Below are 24511 nucleotides of genomic sequence, written 5' to 3' on the forward strand. Positions count from 1 at the left end.
CTTTGTGCGACTAAAAGCATTTCCAATTAAATCAACTTGTCAGATGCAGAAGGTTAAAAATAATTAGCTCCTTAATTCCACCTTCCACTTGGGAATAAAGCAACCTGGATAAAAATAGTATTCTCAGTATGCTTTCAAGTCTGCATGCTTTAGGTACTAAAGATGGCAGGAAGCACACGTCAGCATTCTGTGCATTTCACAACAAGTGACATGCTGGAGAGCACTGTGTGCAAGAGCCAAAGAAGTAACGTTTAATACTGGATGAGGAAGGGAAATACAGATACATTTGAGGTGTAACAAAGGTATGGAAGCATGAAATATTAATTTCAAATATATAATCTGTGCATCTATTTCAAAACTGTGATTCAGAACTAGTACTGAATACACACGTGGATGGAGTGTGGAAGCTTATCCCAGAGGTGCTTGTCTTACAGTAGTGTGAAAGACCCTTGTCACCCACATGTGAGAGCTCTCTCTTTCTTACTGATACTTTCAAAGGAACAGTGAATTATACACTGGAAAACACACTTAATTTCAGTGCACTTGGCTCTGCATGAGTTTTCCGAGATTTATATACCACAGAGAAGAAGAAAAGAGCTGGTTTGCTGGCTGTTGCTTTCCTATCACTGGCATTCCCCATTCTCCTCTAAAGTGATCTGTACAAGGATGAAGGATGGAGTAATGGTTCTGAAGTACTGAACATGCATTTAACATTGAGTGGCTACTGACAGTAAGAAAACTCTTTAGGAAAGTTTGAGCAAAATTTAAAGTAGTACTGCTCTCCTACAGCTGCCTAGGAGTGTGCATGTGCAAGAAATGTGATTTCTGTGGGTGACGTTCCTGCACAAACATCTCTATGGAAGGAGAGTACAGAAAGTGTGAATGGATCTGATCCTCACCTTGTTTCCAGTGCCCGCACAGCAGATGCCCAAAGCCATGGCAGCCCCGTAGCGCACATGGGGATTGTAGCTCTCTGACAGCAAAGAAACCACACTTGGACATTGCTCAGGAGTCCTAAAGAAAGGCAAAATAAAGTGTTATTTATTACTACTGTTCTTCAAAGTTTGGAGACTTTGTTCTGTTGATACAGGAAAACTTAAAACTGTCCTTCTACACAGTATGTTTTGCATTTCTCAACTGTAAGAAGAGGAGCAGAACAGAAGGGCCCAGAGAAGAACAGGGAAAAGTGCATAAATTAATGAACTTCCCCATCCCAGCAGGTACAACACACAGCTGTCACCTATTAAAATGTTCTTTTCTCAATGTATATTTTCTGTAATGAAAATAAGCACGTCTCGTACTCATTTGCCTTCTGAACTTTCTTAAATCTACCCAATCTCATGACACCACAGACACACAAGCAATGCAGGAATGCAGCTGGCAAGTATATGCTCATGAAAGAGAAAAATGGAAAACTATAAACTGCAGGAGATTTAATTATGAGTGGTTTCAAAATGCATATCATCTGGTTATCTTCTGCATTTCACTGCCCAGACTAGTTCTGCAGTTGTCACATCTGTGATCCTAAAGCCAGTCTTACAAGCCATTTGGTTTGACTATAAGCTGATTTCAGATCAAAATATACAATTAAAATTAAGGTGTTCTCAGCTTTTAGCTTTCAGTTCTCAGTCAGTTTGTGGTATTGGCTCTTTTCTTCTTATGTTTGCTATGTTGGAAGCTGGAGGTTGTTGACAGTACTTGTAATACATAGGAACTATAGCATCATGTTGCATTATTAGGTGCCTATCAAAGTACTCAATCAACTCAAGGCATAGAAAAAAAAGAAACATGATTATGCTCCAGTGTTGTTATGTGAACACATACCTGAACCACAGAAAACCGATATAAGAGATCTCAAGCAATAATGCATCTTCTTTGTTCATTATGACCGAGTACCCAAGACAAGCTCACATATCCAGCTATGCGAAATTCTGCACTGTGCAGATAATCAGCTTAATTCTGCTCTACTATCTCTTCCCACTTCAGCACATCCCCCATAGTCTCCTCCAATAAGCAGCCCTGAACCCACCTTTGCACTCCCCTCTCCTGCTCTTGCTTAGCTCAGACCAGCAGCACCCACCCAGGCTCCAGCCTTGCTTCATGCATCCCACCACTTCCCTCACTTCACTGCTGAGGGGACCCATGAACACCCTGGTTTCACAGGCTGCTCAGCACATCAACACTCTGTTCCTTCCTAAAACATTCACATGAGAAATACACGAGAAGAACAGATGGAAGCACTAAGATGCAGCCATGACAAGGAACGCTAAGAATTCAGGAGATGGGACACAAGATGACTCTGTCCCACAAGCAAGCAGACTACAGAGTATGACCTAAAGAGCATGTGTAAAACCACCTATCAGTCTGTTGCTCAAATAACAGCTGAATGTTTACTCAAAACAAGCTGATGTGGAGAGTGGGAATCACAAATCCTGTAACAAGTGAGCCCCAGCATTCAGCTGCACAGAAGATTTCAGTTCTTGAACAAAGATTCTTAACACCTTTTTGTTTTCTATTCTTCAGCAAATGTTGAGCAGGCAGATTGCAAGTCAGAAAGGAGAAATTTCTTTTTCTGGCAAAGATGTGATTATGCACTTTGAAGAATTAATCATTACATTCCTGCTCAGAAAGCTGGATATTATAGAATCATTAACTTGGATGGATCCTTGCATCTCAGGGTCAGAAGTTCCGACAGATTTTATTACAAAATCAGGATTAACACCCACCAATTCATTGCAGAATTCTTAGTCAGATTTACATTATTTGTGGTCATTATTTTGAATGCTTTTATCTCAAGTCTACTCGTAAAACAGTCAAACAATGACAGATGGCCTCCTGTAAATCCATCGTGGGAGCATAAGTTATTCAAGGGATCCCACCACTCCCTTCACTTCCGCAGTCTTCCAGAAGTTCTTCCCCACATATTACACAAGAGAAGGCAGAATCACAAGTGGGCAGAGGAAGTTGAAGAGCCTCATAAAAGCACTCATCAGAGGAACATGACCTCAGTTACAAGAGCAGTGCTGGCATCAGTGCTTACGTTGTAACGTGTTTGCTCGCTCTATTGCTGAAATGCTTTACAAAGTCCTACATGCTATTGCCAGACGGTTAGCAAATATAAGCTCCAAAGCTCACTTAATAAAATTCATAAAACTCCAAATAGTTCTGTTACGTGATCAAAGGCACAATTTGAAACACCCTCCTACGCAGTCCCAGCCAGCAATCTTGCTCCTGTGGAATTACTTCTAACCGGCAATCGGACTGAGGAACATGCTGAAAACACCATCACGTTCTCCTCCCCTCAGCCCGAGGTTTTTTACCCTTCCTTGTGAGCACAGCCACACGAGCACTGATTTGCTTTCAGCACAAGAGAGGCAGCTCCGCTCTGATGCAGGAAGTCTCCCCTCCATCAGGACCAGCGCCATGCAGGTCCCACACCACCTCTGCTCGAGGCCGCCTGCTGCAGGCCTCCACCTCCTCCATCGTGCCTCTCAGTGAGCTGGTGCGGTTATGTTCCCTTGGTGGGAGAAGGAGAGAAGCAATAGTGAAGACGAATGAATTTCTCAGCAGTCACACCCAGCAAGAGGCTGCTCCTAGCACCGGTAGGGTCACCAGGTGTTACTGCAGGTTAAACAGACAGTAACTTGCATGAAACATTGGAATGACACGGACACACAGGGGGCAGTTTCAACAGCAGACATTCCCATTTCACAGTAAAAACCCTGAACTTGGAATGTATTTAATATACTGTGAGGCCCAAAGCAACATATCGTAGTCCCCTGTGCTGACCTTCCTGTAACAGAGGCCAGTAATTTAATCCAACATATTCCTACATTAAAGCCTGAGGCAGGTCTTTAACCTGGGCTGTATATCTTAGGAAGATATGCAGTGTCTATTTTTAAACCAAATTACCTTTAATGCACCGGTTCCTTCCTTTCCTCCTTAATGCTGGTTTTGCTCAAGCAGCCTGGTTTTGCAATTACATTTTACTCAACAGCAAAACAACAGAAGTGCTTGATTGTTTCCTTCATTTTCATTTGAGTATTGCTCTACTGCTCCTATGTAATCCAAAGAAATATAAACGTCAATGAATCCACACCCACAACCAAAAAAATCTTCGTCACAACTGGCTTTATTCCTTCTGTTATCAGGAAACAAAATAAATTAAGAAGCCAAAGAAGCTTCACGAGTCTGTTCCCTAGGACTTCTGCACAGTAGCCAGCTACAGCTTTGTTTCCAGCCCATGCCAGGAGAAGTTTTACTGCTGTGATACTTGGCCTGCTGATGAAGGACTTGCTCCAAGGTACAGTTTGGTTTGTTTCAGAAATCATAAGCAAAACCTTTAAGAAAATTAAGATGCACCAAGACAGTAATGAGAAATCGTCAGCAAAATCTAACAGCTGGCATTTTATTGGGTTTACTCACCAAGTGGCTCCTCTCAAAACCACACAGAAGCAAACACTGCTTAACTGAGGATTCTGCATCCTCGCAGAAGCACAACGCAACTGCCTAACGCTGCCCCGCAACCTCAGCTTCAGCCCCAACTTTGATCTCGTTCCAGAGGATGTTCATCACTGGGATATAATACGTGACACTCGTAAACATACAAATATTGCACTGTATATAGAAGGCTGATGTTTAGCTTCCAAGTGCCCTGAAATTTCCCAGAAATAAAGTTTTTATTAAGCCTCCGATAGAAAAAAATCCCCAACTAAAATATAGGCCTAATCTGAAGAAAGACATACAGACTGGTTGGAAGTGGAGGATGGGCATTCGTCCTTTCAGTTAATGATGTTGATGATGGAGAAGTTCTTCATAGTTTGCAAATTCTATTTCCTTTTCAAATGGAATCCTTTCTTACAGCAGCTCTATTCAGAATCCTAAGGCTTGGGGGGGGGGGGGAAGTTCTGAAGGTAAATTACATTTGCAACACCTGCAGGAGCAAAGTCATCTTTCTGTGTAGGATTTGCCCACACCAGCCTTAGTGGCATACTGAAACTTAACACACACTGTTGGGTCCTTTGATTCTGTTTAACAATCTACTTTTTTTGTCCAAGAAGTGTGCATCAACACCACAAGACAAATTAACAACTCCATCTTGAAGCACATTGTACTCATTATCTCAGAATTACATCCAAATACCCTTGTGCAATTTATCTCCCATTTTGAGACTTACACATCTTGAAGGTTACAGGACTACTGTCATTTCTGCTTCTGTTTTAGCAATATTTGAACATGAAAACGTTCCGATGCTACCTTTTACAAGTATACAAGTAAACAAAGAGAATACTGAAAATAAACATCACACTGAGTCTGACTTGAGACTAAAAATGGAGTTGTCTGAACCATCACTTCACACACTTATTTTTTAGTCTAAACATTTAAGGGCTTCACAACTCGGTGAAAAATGAAATGTTAGAGGGGAACAATGTCAAATTTATCTTTGAAATTCTTCATCAGTCATATTTCAAAAGATTATAAATATATATGACTTTCTAAGCTAATGGACATGAATTAATCATTTGATACAGGACTAGTTCTACACATTGCTTTGCTTGTGTGGAGACAAGTAAAGAAGAAAAGCATAATATGCATTTCATTTTATCCATGCATGAGTTAATAAAGGAAGAACACAGACATCTAACTGCACAATTTGCAGAGTGTGTGTGCAGCAGGGCACAACACAGGGGAGGGGAAAAGTGCAGACAAAAACGCAACAAATTGGCATATTTCAGTGTCTGATAGGCATGGGCATAAATCTCATCTACTTCTCCCTTGACAAAAGGATGCAAGCTATTCAGGGGCCAGGAATTTCCTGCAACTATCTCATGCAGCACAGGCTCTTTCTCCACACCAATTTTATCCAAATTGCCTTCCAGTTGCGTCACTGAGACCTGCTGAGGAAGGAGGGCTCCCAGGCGGCCTCCCACCAGCAGGAGGTCAGGAGAGGGCTGCAAACAGCTGCAGCACAGGAGCCGCAGGGATGGGCGCCTACCAAAGGACACTGCCACCAGTGACGGCGTGACTGAAGCAGACTCGGACCCCTTCAAATAAAACACTGTTGGCAATTTGGAAACAGAAATAACAGCAGTGAATAGCTGTGGTGAAATATCTATGCATGGCTCAAATACTCATGGTGAAGCAGGGTGTAGCGAGCCTGAAGTTCTACCACTGGAGAGGAAAGGGGCATATAGGTGGAGCATGCAGGGAAAGCCTAGCCAGGCATGCAGAGAACTTGCTAGAGACCTGTAATGATATACAAGTGGATTTCCCCTCCCTCCTCCCCCCCCTCCAGAAGAATTATTAAAGCCTGAGGAAGTTAAAAACCATTATGAAAGACAGGTAAGCTTTTTAACCATCTGAAATTGAACAACGCACAAAGCTATATGCTTGTATGTCCTCTGAACAAGCCTACATGTAGCTGAAGTCTCATCACCATCCTCTGGAAGGGCCTAAGAACACTATTTTAACCTGTATTGAAAAATCCTTCCCCTTTCCATAAGGATGCTTTCACACAGCTCCCATCACACCCACCTGCAGGCAGCAGGGCGGCCTTTGGGTGGTGCTACATCAAAGCACCTCTCCCTCCTAATTTGTTTAATTCAGACATTTTTGGAGGCGGAGAGATGTTTTAATCATATAAATTATGCTATAAAATGCAATGAGGTATTCCAGAGAAGTGGAAACACCTGATTTTCCCTCTGACAGAAAGAACTTTTTATCACAGCAACCTGAAGAGATGCTTCTCCTACTTGCCTAAGATTTTAACAAGTCAAGTTGACAAAACTACATTTCGCCACCAGCGATACTTCCCCCACACTGAAGTCACTCTGTCTACTGTGCTGTGGAAGATAAAAATATAAGAAGAAGAAAAAAACCCACCTCTTTAAAGATAATGCTTAGCATCCAGCACAGTCTTATAGCAATAACTGGTGCTGACGATGAGCAGAAGTTTCTGATAGAAACGGTCTGCTTTTAACCCCCAGAGCTTTTAACTCTGTTCTCCTAATTTGGAGATGTGACACGAGGAGCAGCTGCACGTGGCATATGCCCACAAGCAGAACAACTGAAATTAAAGGATGAATCTATCGTTTATTGCACCTCGCTGCTTTTAATCCAGCATTCCTTCCGCATACACGATTCTATATCTACTACCAATAGCTCCATCCCGAGGAAACAGAATTACCATAGCCAGATTCATCTTTATTCTTCAGAAAGTTACGTCTTACGAAGTAAAGACATCAAAAGTCAATTGAAAATGAAGACAATACGAAATTTTAACAAAGGTTTCTTTTTAAGCAGTAAAAATACAGAACAAGTGATGACAACTTTGCTGGATATTCTAGCATACTACCCAAACCGCCAGCTAAATATTTCTATTCACGTCTGGCAGACACTCTCTCTCACTTTGGCTCTAACGAGCTCTATTCCAAAGAAGTTTATCTTACTTTTAAACGAACGTGAATTGATTCACACTTCACCAAGGACCCAAACGGCAGGCTGAGCCTGCTGAGCACTGAGCAGCTCAGGAGTGTAATGGTCAGTGACGTCCCAGGGTTAGATCACGCTCTTTTCTGGCCTTAAACTCAATGACTCTATTACTCAGTTATCTAGCTAATGTCCACAGAAGTGAAACCTATTTCCATTTTAATGAAGAAATACGCAAACTTAGAGATGATACACATATTTGACTGAAAGTTGGAAGGTATCAAAAAAAAACATTCACAATAATAAGAAGCAGCTGCAAGTAGAAAGATTTAAAGTAACAGCCCCCACACTTAAAACAGCATGCTAATCAGAGCGTTTCTGTGGCAGCAGAACTTTGCAGGGTTAACTGTGCTTCTGACCAGAGAGAGGCAGAGAGAGCGATCGCGCACATATGCACGCATGCTGCCCTGCGTACAGTTAGGATATTGTAGGAGGAAGGGCTGTTAGCAAGATCTGCAGATCCTTACACAGCTACAAGAGGCATACGTTATAGGGCTGGAGCACTGAATCAATTAATGCTCGCTGGCTCTTTTCCAGCCGAGCCCCCACTCACTAAGTTCCCTCCTTCCAAGCGCTGGAGCTGCATGCACTGGAATGAGTCGGTCAGCAAACAATGGGTAGCAGCAGACTGCAAGTTTTGCTAATGAACAAAGAAAACTGCACTGAGACCGTGCTAATCACATAAGTAAAATCATCAAGACAGTAGAAGAGGAAGGACAGAAGAAAAGGACATCCTTTCTTTATCTTTTTTAAATGCAGCAAGAATGATTCTTTTCCTGCATTCAAAAACCAGAGAAAGTGCCTGGGTAAGGAAGACAGCTTTCCTCAAAGAGAAATTCTTCATCTTGGTGTTAAAAGAAACGCTAAGTGCTAAACAAACACACAACAAGAGACATTCGTTTGAAAAATAAGAGACAAATGAATGAGCAACCGGCTTTCTAGAAAACAGCGAAAAACCTCATCTTAAAGTCCACCATGTGATGAAAACGAAGAACAAATCACAGAGTATCTTCCTGGATACAAGTGAACTCCACTGAAACACAAGAGAAAAAGGTAAGGCTTTCTTCACCTGAGACTTAGAGCACATCAGGTCCTCTCAGAAACTGTTCAGCTAAAGACTTTCAGCATCTGCTTGGAGGGGGAAATGCAAGCGTTAAGTCTTCAGCTGAGCTGAGAGAGGGGAGAGGAAGAGAAAAGGCTGTGCTTCATAGAAGCCCTGCTCAGATTACAAAAACAAAAGGTTTACTCACCCCCCCCTTGAAGGAATGGGTAAATTTAGAGGTCTCAGTTCCATAAATCTTTATGGTCCCCTTGGGACTGTCACCAGTGTTTTATTATCTGCAACTTCCTGACCCTCACCTGATAAAGTAGGGACTGTCGAGAATAAAACAGAAACCACATACATCATTTCTGAAGATATTTTTGGGGTGATCCTCTCCGGAGAAATAGGACTCTTATTAAGAGGAAACATGGGAACTGCTGCCTGCCTACGCACAGGCTGCCGGAGAGTAGGCACTGGAGAGAGGAGGAGTTGCACACACATCACACCAGCATCTGCCTGCACCAGTTTGTGCTTACAAATAGCAAACCTTCGTACGCTATAGCTAGAGGGAAACAACTGGCATCCAAATCCATCTACCACTTTTTCTTTCTCTTTTTTTTTTTCCTACAGCAGTGAAAGATGGGAGCTAATGAACTGCTTACTATTCTCAGGCATTGAATTCTCTTGTACAATCTTCTAAGAGCTGAACCTCGCTATATGGGGACGTCAAACCTTCAGCCCTAACAGCCAGAGATGGACACAAGACAGGACTTGGGTTTTTAAGACCTCAACACACCCAGTAAGGCACGGGATAAAAAAAAATTGGATCCAAGCTCTGACATGGTTACTGTACCTCAAAATAGCAGATGACCAGTTTACCATACTGACCATGCTGGCCTTTCTTCAGGACCATCTTGGAGCAGAGAGGCACACTGAACTCTTGCACCGTACACGATTCCTGCACAAAACACAGCTCTCGGACACATCCTGCTGGGCACAAAGATGCCCCATCCTTCACATTTCTTGAACGGGTCTGGAGCTGGCAATGGATCTTTGTCACCTCTCTCGGTAACAGAACCCAAAGAGAACTACTCGAACGATGAGCAAGGAAACAAAGTGCACTGGGCTGCACTGCTGATCCTGCTGGTGATCATCCCCACCATCGGTGGGAACATCCTGGTCATCCTGGCGGTGTCCCTGGAGAAAAAGCTGCAGTATGCCACTAACTACTTTTTAACATCCTTGGCGGTGGCGGATTTGCTGGTGGGACTGTTTGTGATGCCGATTGCCCTTCTCATAATACTGTTTGGTGAGTACGGCGCGTTCGTGCCATCAGGCTTGCAAACCGGGTACAGCTCTGGGAAGTCTGATTTAAACAGAAAAGTTGTTTGCTTTCCGCTACAGAGATTTTGAATATTATTTGGATGAGGGCTAAATCTTTTCTTCCTCTAACCATAATGCAGTCTAATGCCTTTATGGTAAGCACATCCTCAGTGGATAGTCCTTCTTTTGAAACAAACCACTGAAAAAGCACCTAAGGCTTACAGCTGATACTATGCAGAGGGAGACATGGCAAATTACACTGTGCACAGCGAATCACTGTTTCCAGTAACTTCAGCTCAACCTCGAAATCTGTTGTACTGGATATTACACTAATGACAGGCAGTCATCTCTTAAAAACATGGTTCCTGGAAGCACCAATGACGAGTCTTACCAGCCTCAGTTTCTGGGAACCTGATTTCCTCCTGCTCTGGGAAAAATGGCAAGGTGTGTAAAGCACCCCAAAGAACTCCCATATCTGCCTGTCACGTCAGGGCAGCCCATCTGCGTACCTGATCTTTGAGACTCAGATTCACCATTCAATCTGGCTCACACGAAATAAAACAGATTTTTTTCTATTTAAACATATATTGGGTGAGACAATTTCTTTCTGGTTAGTCATTACAGAGTAAGGATGACTCTCATATTTTCTCATGTCCAGCTTTATAGCAAATACTACTTTTGACAACTAATCAGAAACAGATCCATGGGAAAGCAGCCTTTTTACTCCTGAAGATTCTTTAAGAATGTTTAATTAAAAATGGTCTATTTCAGTTTTATACAAATGAAAAAATAAATCAATGTGATATAGATTTTTTGAAAACTTAAGGATTTACAGAATTATCTTTAGGGTACAGCTACCACTGAACTCCAGATAATGAAAGACAGCAGGAGTTCATTTTTCCTGTGCTGGGGCTGCAGGAGTTGCCTGAGCAACAAACAAACACAATCAAACTTTACTTCAGAAAGCGTATCGGTAGCTTTGTTTGCTGCATGGGACTGCAATCACTTACTAATAAATGTGGCTATTCATTAAAATGACACTGAATTTCTGTGCATTCCAGACCGTTCCTTCCTTAGCAGTCTATGAATTGGAGGTTAGAATTCAGGGCATCAGGTTAGGATTCTCAGATATCATAAAATAGACAGGTATTTCAAGCAACAGATTCTACAAAGAGGACAGAACGTACATAATTGGGATAGGGATTTCTACCTTGAAAAAGAAGTGGGTGCACACAGGTGAGGAACTTCTGCATGCAAGTGCTAACTCACAGACACTGTCACTGCTTAGTTCTTGCCAAAGACCTCATTAATAACAGAAATAATAAAATTAGTGGCTGTTATAAAAGCACAGATCCCTATAAAAGCACTGCTAATTGACTAGCGACAATAAAAAGAGAAGGCAGGTTCTTTGTGAAGGTTTGGGTGTTGCTTTTCAATTATGCTAGATCAATAACTTCTTTTTAAACTTCATAAAGAGAATATTGCTCCTTAATCTCTCCCAATTAATCTGGTGCTAAATCCTGGTTACACAGTTTGAAGCATCATAGGAATCTTTATAAACAAAAGCATTTTTCACGGTGCAGGAAATACACAAGAAAGCAGTTAATTACAACTGACTTTACTGAGTGAGATTGCAACCAGCCTTCTACGTAGCAGCAGTTAAAACTGAAAATTTTCACCTTTCTCTATGGCTCCAAAGCAGAAAAACTGCTTTCCCTCTTTATGAAGTTATGAACTCTTTATGAGATGCTGAAGCTCAAAGCATGAGCAAAACATCAGGAGTTTGTGGAATCAAGCAAGAACAGTGCATAGCAGGCCTAAATCGCAAAGCTACCTTACCCAGATAACTACTTGGACACAGAATAATCACTGACTGTCAGAAGGCCATCCAGCCTCCTGGCACCTCCATGCAGGAATGTGTCAGTCATAATGCAATGGCTGTGTGCAGTTTCCAGATATGGAATACAAATATTATGCTTCTGATTCGGAACTGATATCTAATTATATGGAGAATATTTGAGGAAATAGGTGTGAACTAAATCGCAGTCACATTAAACAGCTTTGGACAAATTAGTGTCACAGTGTTCAAATGCAAAAGCTCCTACAGTTAATGGCTCCATGCACTGATGATAGAGAACAATCTTCAGAAACAGGCTGCTGCAATACTAAAGAGCTGCCCTTAAAAAAAAAATCAAAATCCAATACCAACCCATGGGTATCATACCATGAGAAGCAGATTTCCTCTTTTAGGTAAGGTGACTGAAATGTAATGCATATTCATACAATAGTGCAATTTTGATTTAAGAGCACAATTGTCAGAAAATACAAACAGTTAATTGCTTTTGTTGGTTACTAAATCCTCCCTCATCTCTTCTACAAAAAGGTGGGCACGTTAGGAAATCATTGCACACTCTGATATCTAGCTTTCCAAAGTTACCCACATTCATAAACACAGAACTACTGCACAGAAGCAAAACAAAGATGCTGCTATTCATCAGATGGTGAAATTAGCAAACTCTTAAGAAGGAGCATCTGATTTGCAAGATTTAAAGCGGAAAAGGTCTGTTGTCTGTGCTTCACAAGCAGTGGCTTACTTGCAGACAGTGCCATCTTTTAAATTATTCCTTTATTCCTCACATGCATCCACTTAGAAATCAAAAGGCAGAGCTGATCCCCCCAGGTTGCAAACCATGACTTTAGAAACTCATCAGAAGCAATCGAGCCAATCTTCCCCCATTATTGATTACGAACCATGGAAAATATCTCCTTCTCACTTGTGCAAACAAAACTTATTGCGTTGACAATTACTGTCCAAAACCTCAAATCTAAACGTAAGTAAGAAAACTAGCATTCATTTCTGTCAAACCAACTCTAGAAAAAGGTGCCATAGATGAAATTCAAAGATCTGCACGGCAGCAAAGAATTGCTGAAAGTGCAATTGGAGTGGAGAAATAAGCAAGCAGCTCAAGAAGGAGAGAACAAGGCAGCAGCACGGAGAGCCTGGGCCTCCTGAGACCACAAAGCTGAGCGCTGCCGCCATGAACCCACACACCACAGCTTGAAGATTGAAGTCTGGGCTTTAAGTCAGCAGATGATTAAAATATCAATTTCCTTCCCAGTAAAAGCATCATTATCTACCAGCAACAAAACGATCCCTATCACAGAATCCTTTACACGCAGCACATTTCAGCAGCCCTTGTAGCAAAAGAACGATCTTCAAGTCTATTTAAAGACCTCTCTTAATCGTGCATATACATGCACTGCTTTAGGGATTACACATTTCCAAGGTATTTCCTATACATAAATCTTTCTGTAAATAAATATTCTACTCAAGGACAGACAGTTGTGATAAAAGCTTGTCTTACCTCTCCAGGTGCACGACAATTGTAAAGCATATATTTTATCACATTATAATTAAAAATAAGGAAAATCTGCAGCAGCAGCACTGCAGTTCGCAGAGTCTGAGACCAGGTTTGAAGGAAGCATCTTTATCTTATGCCACCTGAGCTGGAGAAAGCAGACAAGATTTCAGGCAGGCAGGCCTGTCAGCTAACCCAGGCTTTCACGGAAAAAAAGAAGTCCAGTCCAGGTTAGGATCAGCATTTCAACTCCCAAGGAAAAAAAAAGGTGGAGAAATCTCAGCACAGTGAATCATGTAATGCTTTGGTTTGCTCCACCAGTGTGGATCTATAACAGGAGAATCAGAGCTTTTAACAGTCTGACCCTCACACCCTGCCGTTTGGCAGGACTTGCCCATTTACCTCCAATCTAAATTATAAAAAGCAGGAACTCAACTGCTTGCTTGTTGTCAGAGGTCAGAGATGCTTTCTGGGTCCTGAAGTAAAATTCATATTCTGCTTTTTCCCTACTGCCAAAATAACACAACAGGCAAACAGTGACACACACCACCACCACACATCACCAAGCCAACAGCAGTCACTCCCATGCTAGGCACCAAGCTTCTAACACGTGTAAATAAAAGTATAAGCAACGTGTGCCACAGCACGAATCCTAGAGAGCCAGTTGATACTTCAGGATTTACGGATAGAGTTTCACTATGTATTTGTTCAAATATGACCATGCTCATCAACTCTTTTCAGCTACTGCATTTAAGATCTACCCTGATCTTGCTTGGATAAAAAAAACATACATACAGAAAACAGAACATAATTTATAACCCTGATGTGGTGACTTACTGCCTTCTGCAATCAATTCCAAAGAAAAACTGAAAGACAAAGCCTTCTTTTCAGTTGCACTTACCAACTAACTCTACAGCTCATAAAACTCACAAAGTTGCTCTGCACCAGGAAGCTGTTTTCATTCATTATATTAAAAAGAAAAGCAGCTTTTGGAAGAAGTATTTGAGAAATTTCTTCTGCAAAGAGAAGAAAGCTGCAAATGAAAATAACTTACACTGCTGTTCTCCAGAAAGTAAAACAGTTATAACCCAGGGATCAGCATGCGTGCATTCTAATCAGCAGTGTGAGGTGCTTACTTGAAACCCAGCAGTGTTCTCTGTGCATCCTTCAAGATACAGAATACTCTTTCCATTGTCCACATTTTATTTGAGCTAACCCTGCATCATTTGCACCATACTCAGTAGTAGTATGATCCTTGATGATCCTTATGGGCCTCTTTCGACTCAGAAAACGTTTCCATGATTTTTATTCCTTTTAACTGTATTTTTTTTTCTGGCTTGCTTTCTGCTTCAACGAACCACAAGGCATTTTCATTTTTCCCTTTTTGTTGCTGCTCAAAGGCCAGTTGAAAGTGTAGACAGAAAAACAGGACATCAGTAGCTGTTTCATAACACACTAATTATCACTTCCTCATACCTGCAACGGCAATGTTTTGAAGTATATGCTCAATGGAGATATCTATTTTAATAAATACACAGCTAGATGCCACGTCAAATTTACAGGTTAGTGGTCTGAAACTAGAGCACTTCTCTTCCCTGCTGCCTATTTCCCACACCATCCTCACCTGGAGTCCGTTGTTCTGGGGATGAAGATTTCGCTGGGAGGAAAAATGGAGTTCATTTTATCATTCATGTCTACAGGGAAGGTTCCCAAACATACACAGCAATGCAGAAAAGCGCACGCTATGTTTGACTTCTAAAATTTTCCATCTTCTGGGGCTCACATTTCAAATGCAGTACCATATCATTTCCATCTAACAGACATATTATGAGAAAACCTGTTAATGTCAAACTGTTGTGCCAATACCACACTGATAAGATTGAACAGTACGATATTTTCGGTCATTTGGCATTCTCAGCACGTAGATTTATTTGTTTGGAGCAAGGAGATTTTTTTTTAAGTTTGATCGTTACAGGCTTTTTTCTTTTTTTCTTTTTCCTTAATCATTATTCATTGAAGAACTGAATTATCTGGCTTTTAATAAAAAGTACTGATCAAACATGGATTAATTTTATATGGAGAGACAATTTGAGCAGATCTGAACTGACACAACTAGAAATAGAAAAAACTTCTGTTCACAAAGTCACTTCCAGGACTACAGAACATTCTTACACACAAACAATACTACGGTGCATTTCAGCTTTAATATTACTTGCACTGGATTGTAATATAAACAACTTGTGAGTGAAAAATCAAGCAGTTGTGAAAGAAGTCAGTTTCAGTGAAGTTATTTCAGTTTAGAAGCGTAAAGAATAAGAGACCCAGCCTCCCAAAATATCTACCTGATGCAACACTGAATACCACAAAACCTTAATAATGGACACGATGCTGGACAACATATCATTTGTTTATTCTTCAAGATTACTGCTAACTTCAAGATTCACACATAGTTCTGCAATGACTGACTAATATACTGCTTATGGCCTGCTGTCTCCTCTGTGTTTGGATCAGAGGACTATCAGAGAGACAAAGCCAAAAAACCCCCATCATTTAATATTAGGGTGCTGCACCAAGCAGTCATGACCCATTTTTAAAAATCTGTTTTACTGTTTCAATCCAGAGCCCTTGCTACAAAGAGCTCATGATCTAAAGTGGAAAGAAAGATAGGGAGTGACTTACAACACACATAATGAATGCTGTGGTGGCAACGTTCAGTTTCTATAGGGTTAGGAACTTCTCACAGGTACTGATGCCAAATGAGGAAAAGAAAGATACTAAAAACTCTCAAAAAAGCAAAGATTCTAATGAGTTTTCTGTTCTCTTCCAGACAACGCCTGGCCTTTTCCAACTGCCTTGTGTCCCATTTGGCTGTTCCTTGATGTCCTCTTCTCCACAGCCTCCATCATGCACCTCTGTGCCATATCACTAGACCGCTATATTGCGATTAAAAAGCCCATCCAGGCCAGCCAGTACAACTCATGGGCTACAACAATCATCAAAATCATCATTGTTTGGCTCATTTCAATAGGTACGTGAGGTTTTGAAACTGGAAAAGTAATGCAGAAGCTTTTCATATCCAAAACAATAGGTGAGAGTTGGGCACAAAGACACATCTGGCCAATCTGGGTCAGCCTAAGTCCACCATTTGGGTCATACACAGCTACATCAAAAGTCTGAGTGGCTGCTCATCAAGTTTACCAGAAAGGTCAAGGACTGAGTAGGTATCAGCATCATACTTTGTGCTTCTAAAATCCCACAAGTTAGAATTCTGACATCTGCATGGCTAGCACATCTCATGGGAAAGCAAGATTCTGTGTTCCTGTGGAAACAATCTAATATATATCCATCCAAACACAACTTTAAGCCTTGAGTATACACTATTAAAATCAGTGCCTTACTTAAAACTGTCTCATAAAGCTAGTAAAAAAAATGTTAATTACTTGCACCAAAAATTGAAAGATAAGTGAGCAGCTGGTAACAGCCACAGTGAAGACTACCATGCACTGGCAACATATCATACAAATAGGCCTTTCAATTGATACAAAGGATGCAAATGTATAAATACTTATTAGTGTCTCCCTGTTGTGCACATGGCACCTCGCTTGTCTTCACTGCTTAAAGGAAGTCTTTAAAATGAGCTAAGATGGTGAAAACATTGAATTCCTGTAACTAATGCACACCATAGGCAGCAATAGGCCTAGCGTTGTTATGCTGTGTGCAAGAGAAAAATAATTCTGGATTACTTTAGCCAATGACGCATAAAAGAATAGGTAAATTCATCTTCTTGACTCCAGCATGCATGCCCAAAAACAGAAATTTCAACTTGAAATAAAAAATCTGGCAGAACCGTGATGACAGGAAAAAAGATGCCTCTTTATTTTATCACAACAAAAAGGAAACTCTTAATGAGATGTGACACTTGAAAGTTGACCTTTTAATATCTGACTCATTGTTATTAATCAGTGCTGCACATTCCATTTCTTTTTATCTAACACAAGAGTACTCTGCAGTAGAGTCTCGTTTCTCCAAATCAAAGGTTAACGTAATTCCATCTTCACTTTAAAGGCTCGCTGTATCCAAAGGAGTGCCTCTTCTCAAGGAAGGGGTCAAGTGGCTCAATGGAAAACCGTTTCGCCTCCTGCTGCCCCAGTCAAGTTCAGTAACCAGAGGAATACTGTAAATCCCTAGATCTCTAAGTGGTATCAGGAAACATAGCACAAATAACCTTCACTAGACAGCAAGGAACCTGTTGTTTTTGGTGTAATGTCAGACTGCTGGCAAATGAAGTGCTGACTGTAATTTAGCAGTTATAAAAAATTCATTTAAAAGGCAAGACTGCTAACTTTCTTTTTTTTTTTTTTTAAGTGTTGAATTACAGAGCTAGCAAGCAAGCCAGCCTCATTTAAACACTCTTAAATATCCAAGTGACTTGACACAACAAATCTGTCTCAAACGCACACACTGATTAATTCTGGCATCTATTTAACTACTTGTATATATGAAAGTCAAGCAGACTGCAAAAACATCAGCTGTGTCCAATAACTTGATGCCACTAAGAAAGAGGGAAAAAAAATACGGGGGCAGACAGCATTAGGGAAATTCACTTCATGAGAGGGAAAAGCCATTCTAATTTCAATGACTGGAGTCAAAGCAATTCATGTGTTTTACACTAGAGATGTTGGCAACTTCATACTGCTTTCTCAACTTCTAAGGGTTACCCCTAATCTGGTTTAAAAAAATTAAAAAAGGGGGGGAAGGGGAAGTGTCATTCTGTTAAAACTGAGCTTGCCAAGTCTCACAAACTACTATTTGCCCTATTAACCACGCGATGCTCTCAACAGCTGATGTTTTCTCAAGTCACCCTGTGCCTACTCCAGAGAGAGTTCAGGAACTACTTTTCTTTAAAGACTCTGAAGATTGAGGCTCAAAATTGAGGTTGCAAGCAATTACTTAAGTACTTGGTTTTTCTTCTCTAGGCATTGCTATTCCAGTCCCTATCAGAGGAATTGAAGATGGAAACGGAAACTCTACAAATATTACATGTCTTCTGATGCCTGATCGCTTTCACGATTTCATTCTGTATGGATCAGTGGCTGCATTCTTCATTCCACTCGCTATCATGATAGTCACTTACTTTCTGACAATTCAAGTGCTACGCAAGAAGGCCTATTTGATCAACAAGCCACCTCAACGTCTCACTTGGTCAACAGTGTCCACAGTATTTCAACGCGATGCTACACCTGCCTGCTCACCAGAAAAGGTGGCCATGCTGAATGGCTCTAGAAAAGACAAGACTCTGACCAACGATATGCCCATCTGTAGAATGTCTACCATTGGGAGGAAATCCATGCAAACCATAACTAACGAACAAAGAGCATCAAAAGTGCTTGGAATTGTATTTTTTCTTTTCTTGTTGATGTGGTGCCCATTCTTCATAACTAACATAAGTTCAGTCCTGTGCCACTCGTGCAACAAGGAAGTTTTTCAAAAGCTCATGGAGATATTTGTTTGGATAGGATATGTATCCTCAGGAGTGAACCCTCTTGTCTACACACTCTTCAACAAAACATTTAGGGAGGCTTTCAGCAGGTATATCACTTGCAACTATCGGACCACAAAGACTGGCAGGGTCCTTCGGAAGTGTTCCAGCAGAATCTCTATCAGAAATTCTGTGACAGAAAATTCCAAGCTCTTTGTTATGCATGGGATGAGAAATGGGATTAATCCCATTATGTACCAGAGCCCAATGAGGCTGAGGAGCTCGCCCATCCAAGCATCATCAGCCATTCTGCTGGATACACTGCTGCTCACAGAGAACGAAGTTGATAAAACAGAAGAACAAGTAAGCTATGTATAGTGGAATGACAGCTGTGACCACATCATAGTGTTACCATCTCTATTACTCTAGGTGACTGTGCTATAAGAGGTTGTAAGTACTATTGTTTCATTTATGCAAGCAATATCTTATGAATTTATAAAGAATTCTTCTCCAAAGTCTCCTCTACTATAACCCCAAACCCTACAGTGGCAACTTCATTCCATGATAAACAATGACTATAGCAAAACTGTATCATACAGAAAGAGGGAAATAAATAAAAGCTAAATCAGTGCAAGTATCTGACTTCAGTCCTCATCATCTTCAGCCTCTTGATTTAAACCCATGGAGTTTTTCTCTGCTTAGACAGCACACAAACATACTGAACTACTTCCTATAGTTCTCTCTGTTGACACCGTAGACTCAAGTACGAGCTTTTCTTGTGTGCTGGGGTATCAGAAATGAAATCATGAGCTCCAGATACCAAAAGGCACACCAACAAACCATAAAACCTGTTTCCAAGAGAGTTTAAAAAAAAAAACAAACAAACCAAAAACAAAAAACCCAAAACATTCCATGGTGGAAATCATCGCATTGCATTTTTTTCCATAGGGATGGAGACCATAATCTCTTTCGCACCTGAATTTCATCTCCATTACTCTCACATATAAACATGCTTGGCACTGTCAAATTTGTCAGAGAAAACTGCCCTTCGTTCTTTTCATACTAAGAAAATGAGTACGTAACGAAAATAGGGCCATAACACATCAATAACTAAAACAGGACAGGCAGTGCCTGGAACATCACTTTATTTTGTGGCTTTTATAATTCCAATAAAAGCTTTCCCTAATCCAGCATCATTCACACAAAATAGAAAAGTTACAGATAAAATTGCTAGCTCATTTGAAACTGAAAACAAGTGTCTAAGAAGCAACAGCAGTATCAAGACCAGTACACACTGACAGTTCTGTTCTACTAAAAAAAAAAAGTTTCATTGGACCAATGTAATAAGATTAGAGGTCCCAGGCTGCACTCTGAAACATCATAATGGCAAATCAAGTCTTCCATTAGAGCACAAAAATGAAAGAAAGAATTGTTTTTTGCAATCCAGAAAAGTTAACACTGTCTACTGCCTAGGAAATCTGAAGCATCTGCTGTTCCCAAACCATATCTCTTTAGGCAGGAGGTCAGATCTCCCCAAGGTGCTGCAGTTCTTACAGTAAGCAGCCAGTTTGCTATTTTTTTTCCCCCACAGTTTCCATTTACAGTAAAATTTTCAACCCAGGCTTTTTTTTTTTCATATTTAATATTTTCAGAGCTCTTCAGTTACACAAATTATGTACAGCAAAAAGCTTAGGTATTTTTTCGTCTATGGAACAGAAAGTACTAAAGATAACATGTCCTTCCAACATTTATTTATATATATTTAATTTAAAACACATGCAAGTTCGAAACAGAGCCTGATGTAACAAATGCCAGAGAGCTCCAGGAGAAAGTATTAAAAATATCTCCACAGTACTTACAGTAATCTTTCTCCTTCCTACCCTTTTTGGTGATAGCCACTGAAGTTAGAATAAGCTCTTAACTGCTCTTACTTCTCTTTCAGTAGCCAAAATTTAGGAGGATCCTGCAGTTAAAAGCCAGAATGGATCGACAATTATGGCTGTGGAAGATTCCTGTATCTAAAAGTATTTAAGAATCAAAAGCCTTTCATTACATCTAATTACTTTCAAGTCCTAGGGGAAAGGGTGTAGGAATAAAACAAAGCAAAGCAAAGTCCCCAGACTTGTATTCTCAGAGAACGATGGCAGGGGTGTCCTAAAGATGGGAAGCGAACTGGATTAATAATCCCAACATCAGCAACAATTTAAAGCTTCCCTTTCCAGCAGGAACATCACAAATAGCTATTCAGCATCAGGAAAGAACAAGAGGTAACTTAGTCCTCTTCTGCCTGACCCTGTTCTTGTTCACCCGTCTGTCTCCAGGTAGCAATAACAGTAGGAGTAATTAGCCATAAGCGTCCCTTAGAGGATGATTGTAAGACCTCTTTGTAATCTATGGTTAGATTCCAAAAAACAGGAAACAATCCCCAAGAAGACGTATTTTGTCAAGCCAGCTCAACTTCAATAACCAGAAATAGACTCTCAGCATATTCCAGCTACTGAACGTAGTCAGCAGCAATACTTAAACTGAGTCATAAACCTCAAAAGGACTCCAGACTAACCAAAAGCCCAGTCTTCCTACCATAAAAAGTATTTCTCCATGCATAGAAACCCAACAGGATGAAAACACGTGTTCAATTCAGAACAAGCTAAACGCTGATGGACCAGCAAATTCTATTCACTGGCTGTAAAAATCTATTCTCTCATGGTTGCTACTGCTTTGCAACATGCTGCCAGTCATTCAGATAAGCACTAATCCATGCTAAGTGGTGAATGTTGAAAATGGGTAGATTTTATTTCTTTCACAACATGATAGAAAATTTAATACTGCAATTCCTAGGCAAAAAGAAATAACCTAGACTAGAACATCCCTTCCAAAATGGCAGCCAAACCTCAACACATGAATTCTGAAGAACTAAGTAGCCACACATTCTTTCGTTGGCTTTTCCAGTAAATGAAAAGGACACACAAAATTCTAAATAAATAAATAGCTTAAAATATTAAAGTTAAGACAAAATATTGTTGCATTAAATGTTGTCAGATTTTACTATATTATGTTCTATCACATTTTATTCTGTTACTGCACTGCTCCATTCACTCTAGTCCTAGGAGTCAAGCTGTGCTCTTGCATGCATACAGTGCAGTACAATGCACTGGCAAGGGAGACTCACATTGTAAGCAAGCAGCAAAAAGCTTTACAGAATGCTGTTATGCAAACATATTCTATTACCTAAAAATAACTGTGTGACATTTTATAACACTTTTAGTTCAAATCCAAAAAGAATGTTTATTCAGACAGCTGTAACAAAAGGAGAAAATAAACTGGGTATTTCTGACACAGATTTGTGGACTCCAGCTGTCAGGAACTGTCACATTCACCCGTGGTGCTTTGAAGGAAATTATCACCTTCTGACTGCACAGCTCCACCTTTATTGGGTGATATTACTCCTATCAGAGGCACCAAGAGAAGCCCAAGTCTGTGCATTCCCTAAGTGCTGCTGTGCAGATGAACTTACACCTCCAGCAGGCTCAATCCCACAGCAACAGCAAGCATTCCTTAAGAGAAACACAGACCACATTAAACATGCTTGCTGTCCTGTTTTGATACCAAATTCACAATTCCCTTTCTGGAATCAGAAAAAAAAATAAAAGAAAATTCAGTGAGACCTCTTCTCACAGGAGCTTCAGCCACGTTCCTTTATCTCAGATGAGTTTCACCCAAGCCAGGGCCTAGCCCACTGCACTGCACAGGTGCTCACCTCCCATCACAAGACACTTCCTTCACAAGCTCTATACATCCAGCAACTCTCAGATTGCTGACCAGTATGGGGCACACTACTGATGGCATTTAGCACAAGTAAATCCAATTAGACTTCAACAAACAACAGTCCTAAGAAGGAGATGTCATTTTAGTCATGAATTCTGACACTTATCAGCCTGTTTGTTCTTTGTGCCTCTGCATGCCTGCAATTTTGACATGGGATGGCACACACCATTAGCACCAAGTAACAGTTTTCAGTGCACAAGAAAGATAATGCAAAATCAGCCTGCAGATCCCTATACAGATGGTTAATATTTCCTTTCAGGCAATGAAACACAGCTTTTGGTTTATGACAGAGTGATGCAGTGGCAATACGTGAGTCCCTCGATGCAGAAAATCCCTTCCATTGCTGCATGTGATTGCAGGGGTCAAGGCTAGACAAACCAAGGAATACCTTCCAGAACCACATCATAAAGCATAACAACTGATTATGCACTTTGTGAGAGTTAGCAAATGAAAAGACTTAATTATTACAACAGTCTAACATAAGCTTTTTGTCTATAGAAGCCAATGATAACCTGCTAAAATCTTAATCCTTTCTTATCGAGCAACATGGATATTGGAACTGTTTTTACAAGAAAATGTTCCTCCCTATTGTTCAGGCACGTTTTGGACTGTATTCCTCCATGGAAAAAAAGAAGAAGTGGTAGAATAAGATCTCTATCATTGCACAACAGGTTAAAGATTCAGAAGTTAATGTAATTCATTTCCTCATTGCTGACTGAAGAGAACAGACCCAGAACTATCAGTTAAAATTCATAACTTAAGGCAGCTTACACATACTTAGGGCTAACACAGTGCTGTATCTGCAAACAGAATCGAGAGTGAATAAGATGAGGTTCCAGATTTTCATGTATCTGGCTAGTTTTTAACCAACTATTAAGTCCTTGCTTTCCTCATTCATTCAGAGAGAAAATCTGAAGAAGCAGATAGGCTGCAGCGCTCCAAGAAACCCGATATATGGTGTAGGTCAGAGCCCTGACAGCTTCTTGCTTTGGTAGGCAGCTATCTATACCCAGTTATGCTTTGCATCTGTTGAGAACAAAAATGATATTGCAATCAGAGATCAAAAGTGCTCCATTGTGACCTGCTTGGAATAAAGATGCCTGCCACTAGGGAAGGCCTGTGTGTGTAGTTTTCCTTCTGTCCACCGATGCAGAAGCCAGTTTAACAGGTCCTTTGGCTTCAGGAGAGACACAGCTCGCTATGCAGCAAGGACTGATCTGTGCTCAGGAGAGCAACTTAGCAGAAGCTCTTGAGAGACGACTGCTGACGCCTGCTGACCACAATCAGAACATGCTTCAGACAAATCAGAACAGAGCAGGATAACTTCTGTGTAAGAACTTGGTTAAAGACAAATTGACTGGTGGCATTAGTTCTGATATTTCTGAATATCAGCTTTCAGCATCTGTCACTGGCTTGTTATAAGATGAATTTACAGACTGCCACTAACGCACAGAGGATGTGAACAAAGATTTCAGAAAATATCCATTGAAAATTACAGCCCTGGACCCAGGTATGCACCTCCTCCTCTCAGACATGCTGAAAGGCTACTGCTTGGCTCAGAGCTCAGACCGTGCAAATTCCTGCATTAACAGATGAAGACAGCTGAGTTTCTGGGGGAGCTTTCCAATTTCCCCAGTGATTAAAAAAACCACAGTGACAATAAACACATTCCCCCCAAAAAACACATACATAAAAACACCCTGAAAACCCCAAACCTACCAATCTTCCTACTTAGAGAACTGCAGAGCACTACTTCAAAATACCACTACAGTCACAGATTTCACTTAGACACTCAAAGCAAGCACCAGAATTATTTTGTAAGTCCAGTAATCCGTCAGGGTTTAACAGTGGATGCTTAAAAAAAAAAAAAAAAAAAAAAAAAAAAAAAAAAAAAAAGGAAAAAAAAGAAAATACAGACTGTTCTGACATCCTTCTTCAGGTTAATCTTACCAGTCACCATCTTCAGGAATGCTTTAGCAACAAGACATTTGTCTG

The 24511-nt window shown here is 40.6% G+C and overlaps 2 protein-coding genes across 3 annotated transcripts in view; one reads left to right on the top strand and one right to left on the bottom strand.

Moving 5' to 3' along the window:
* PSMD1 (proteasome 26S subunit, non-ATPase 1) overlaps nt 1-24511 on the bottom strand; it is a 61549-nt gene that overhangs the window by 21480 nt on the left and 15558 nt on the right. Inside the window, exon 17 of the mRNA XM_048954579.1 lies at nt 900-1014. Coding sequence (XP_048810536.1) covers nt 900-1014 — 115 coding nt within the window. The remainder of the gene's footprint in view (nt 1-899; nt 1015-24511) is intronic.
* HTR2B (5-hydroxytryptamine receptor 2B) lies at nt 4902-24361 on the top strand. Of its 2 annotated transcripts, none has more exons than XM_048954626.1 (4): nt 4902-8541; nt 9161-9839; nt 16040-16240; nt 18189-24361. In XM_048954626.1, exons 2-4 carry the CDS (start codon nt 9533-9535, stop codon nt 19067-19069), a joined length of 1389 nt encoding a protein of 462 aa, XP_048810583.1. In that variant the 5' UTR covers nt 4902-8541; nt 9161-9532; the 3' UTR covers nt 19070-24361. The 2 variants fall into 2 exon arrangements, with proteins under 2 accessions (XP_048810583.1, XP_048810584.1); XM_048954627.1 differs by having other exon boundaries at nt 9202-9839.

Source organism: Lagopus muta, chromosome 9, assembly GCF_023343835.1.
Source record: "Lagopus muta isolate bLagMut1 chromosome 9, bLagMut1 primary, whole genome shotgun sequence".
NCBI lineage: Eukaryota > Metazoa > Chordata > Aves > Galliformes > Phasianidae > Lagopus > Lagopus muta.

Excerpts from the sequence above, each read along its gene's own strand:
- HTR2B (XM_048954626.1), top strand. The coding sequence starts at position 9,533 with ATGCCCCATCCTTCACATTTCTTGAACGGGTCTGGAGCTGGCAATGGA. Across the intron at positions 9,840-16,039 it reads CCTTCTCATAATACTGTTTG|ACAACGCCTGGCCTTTTCCA; the intron begins GTGAGTACGGCG and ends GTTCTCTTCCAG. Across the intron at positions 16,241-18,188 it reads TGTTTGGCTCATTTCAATAG|GCATTGCTATTCCAGTCCCT; the intron begins GTACGTGAGGTT and ends TTTCTTCTCTAG.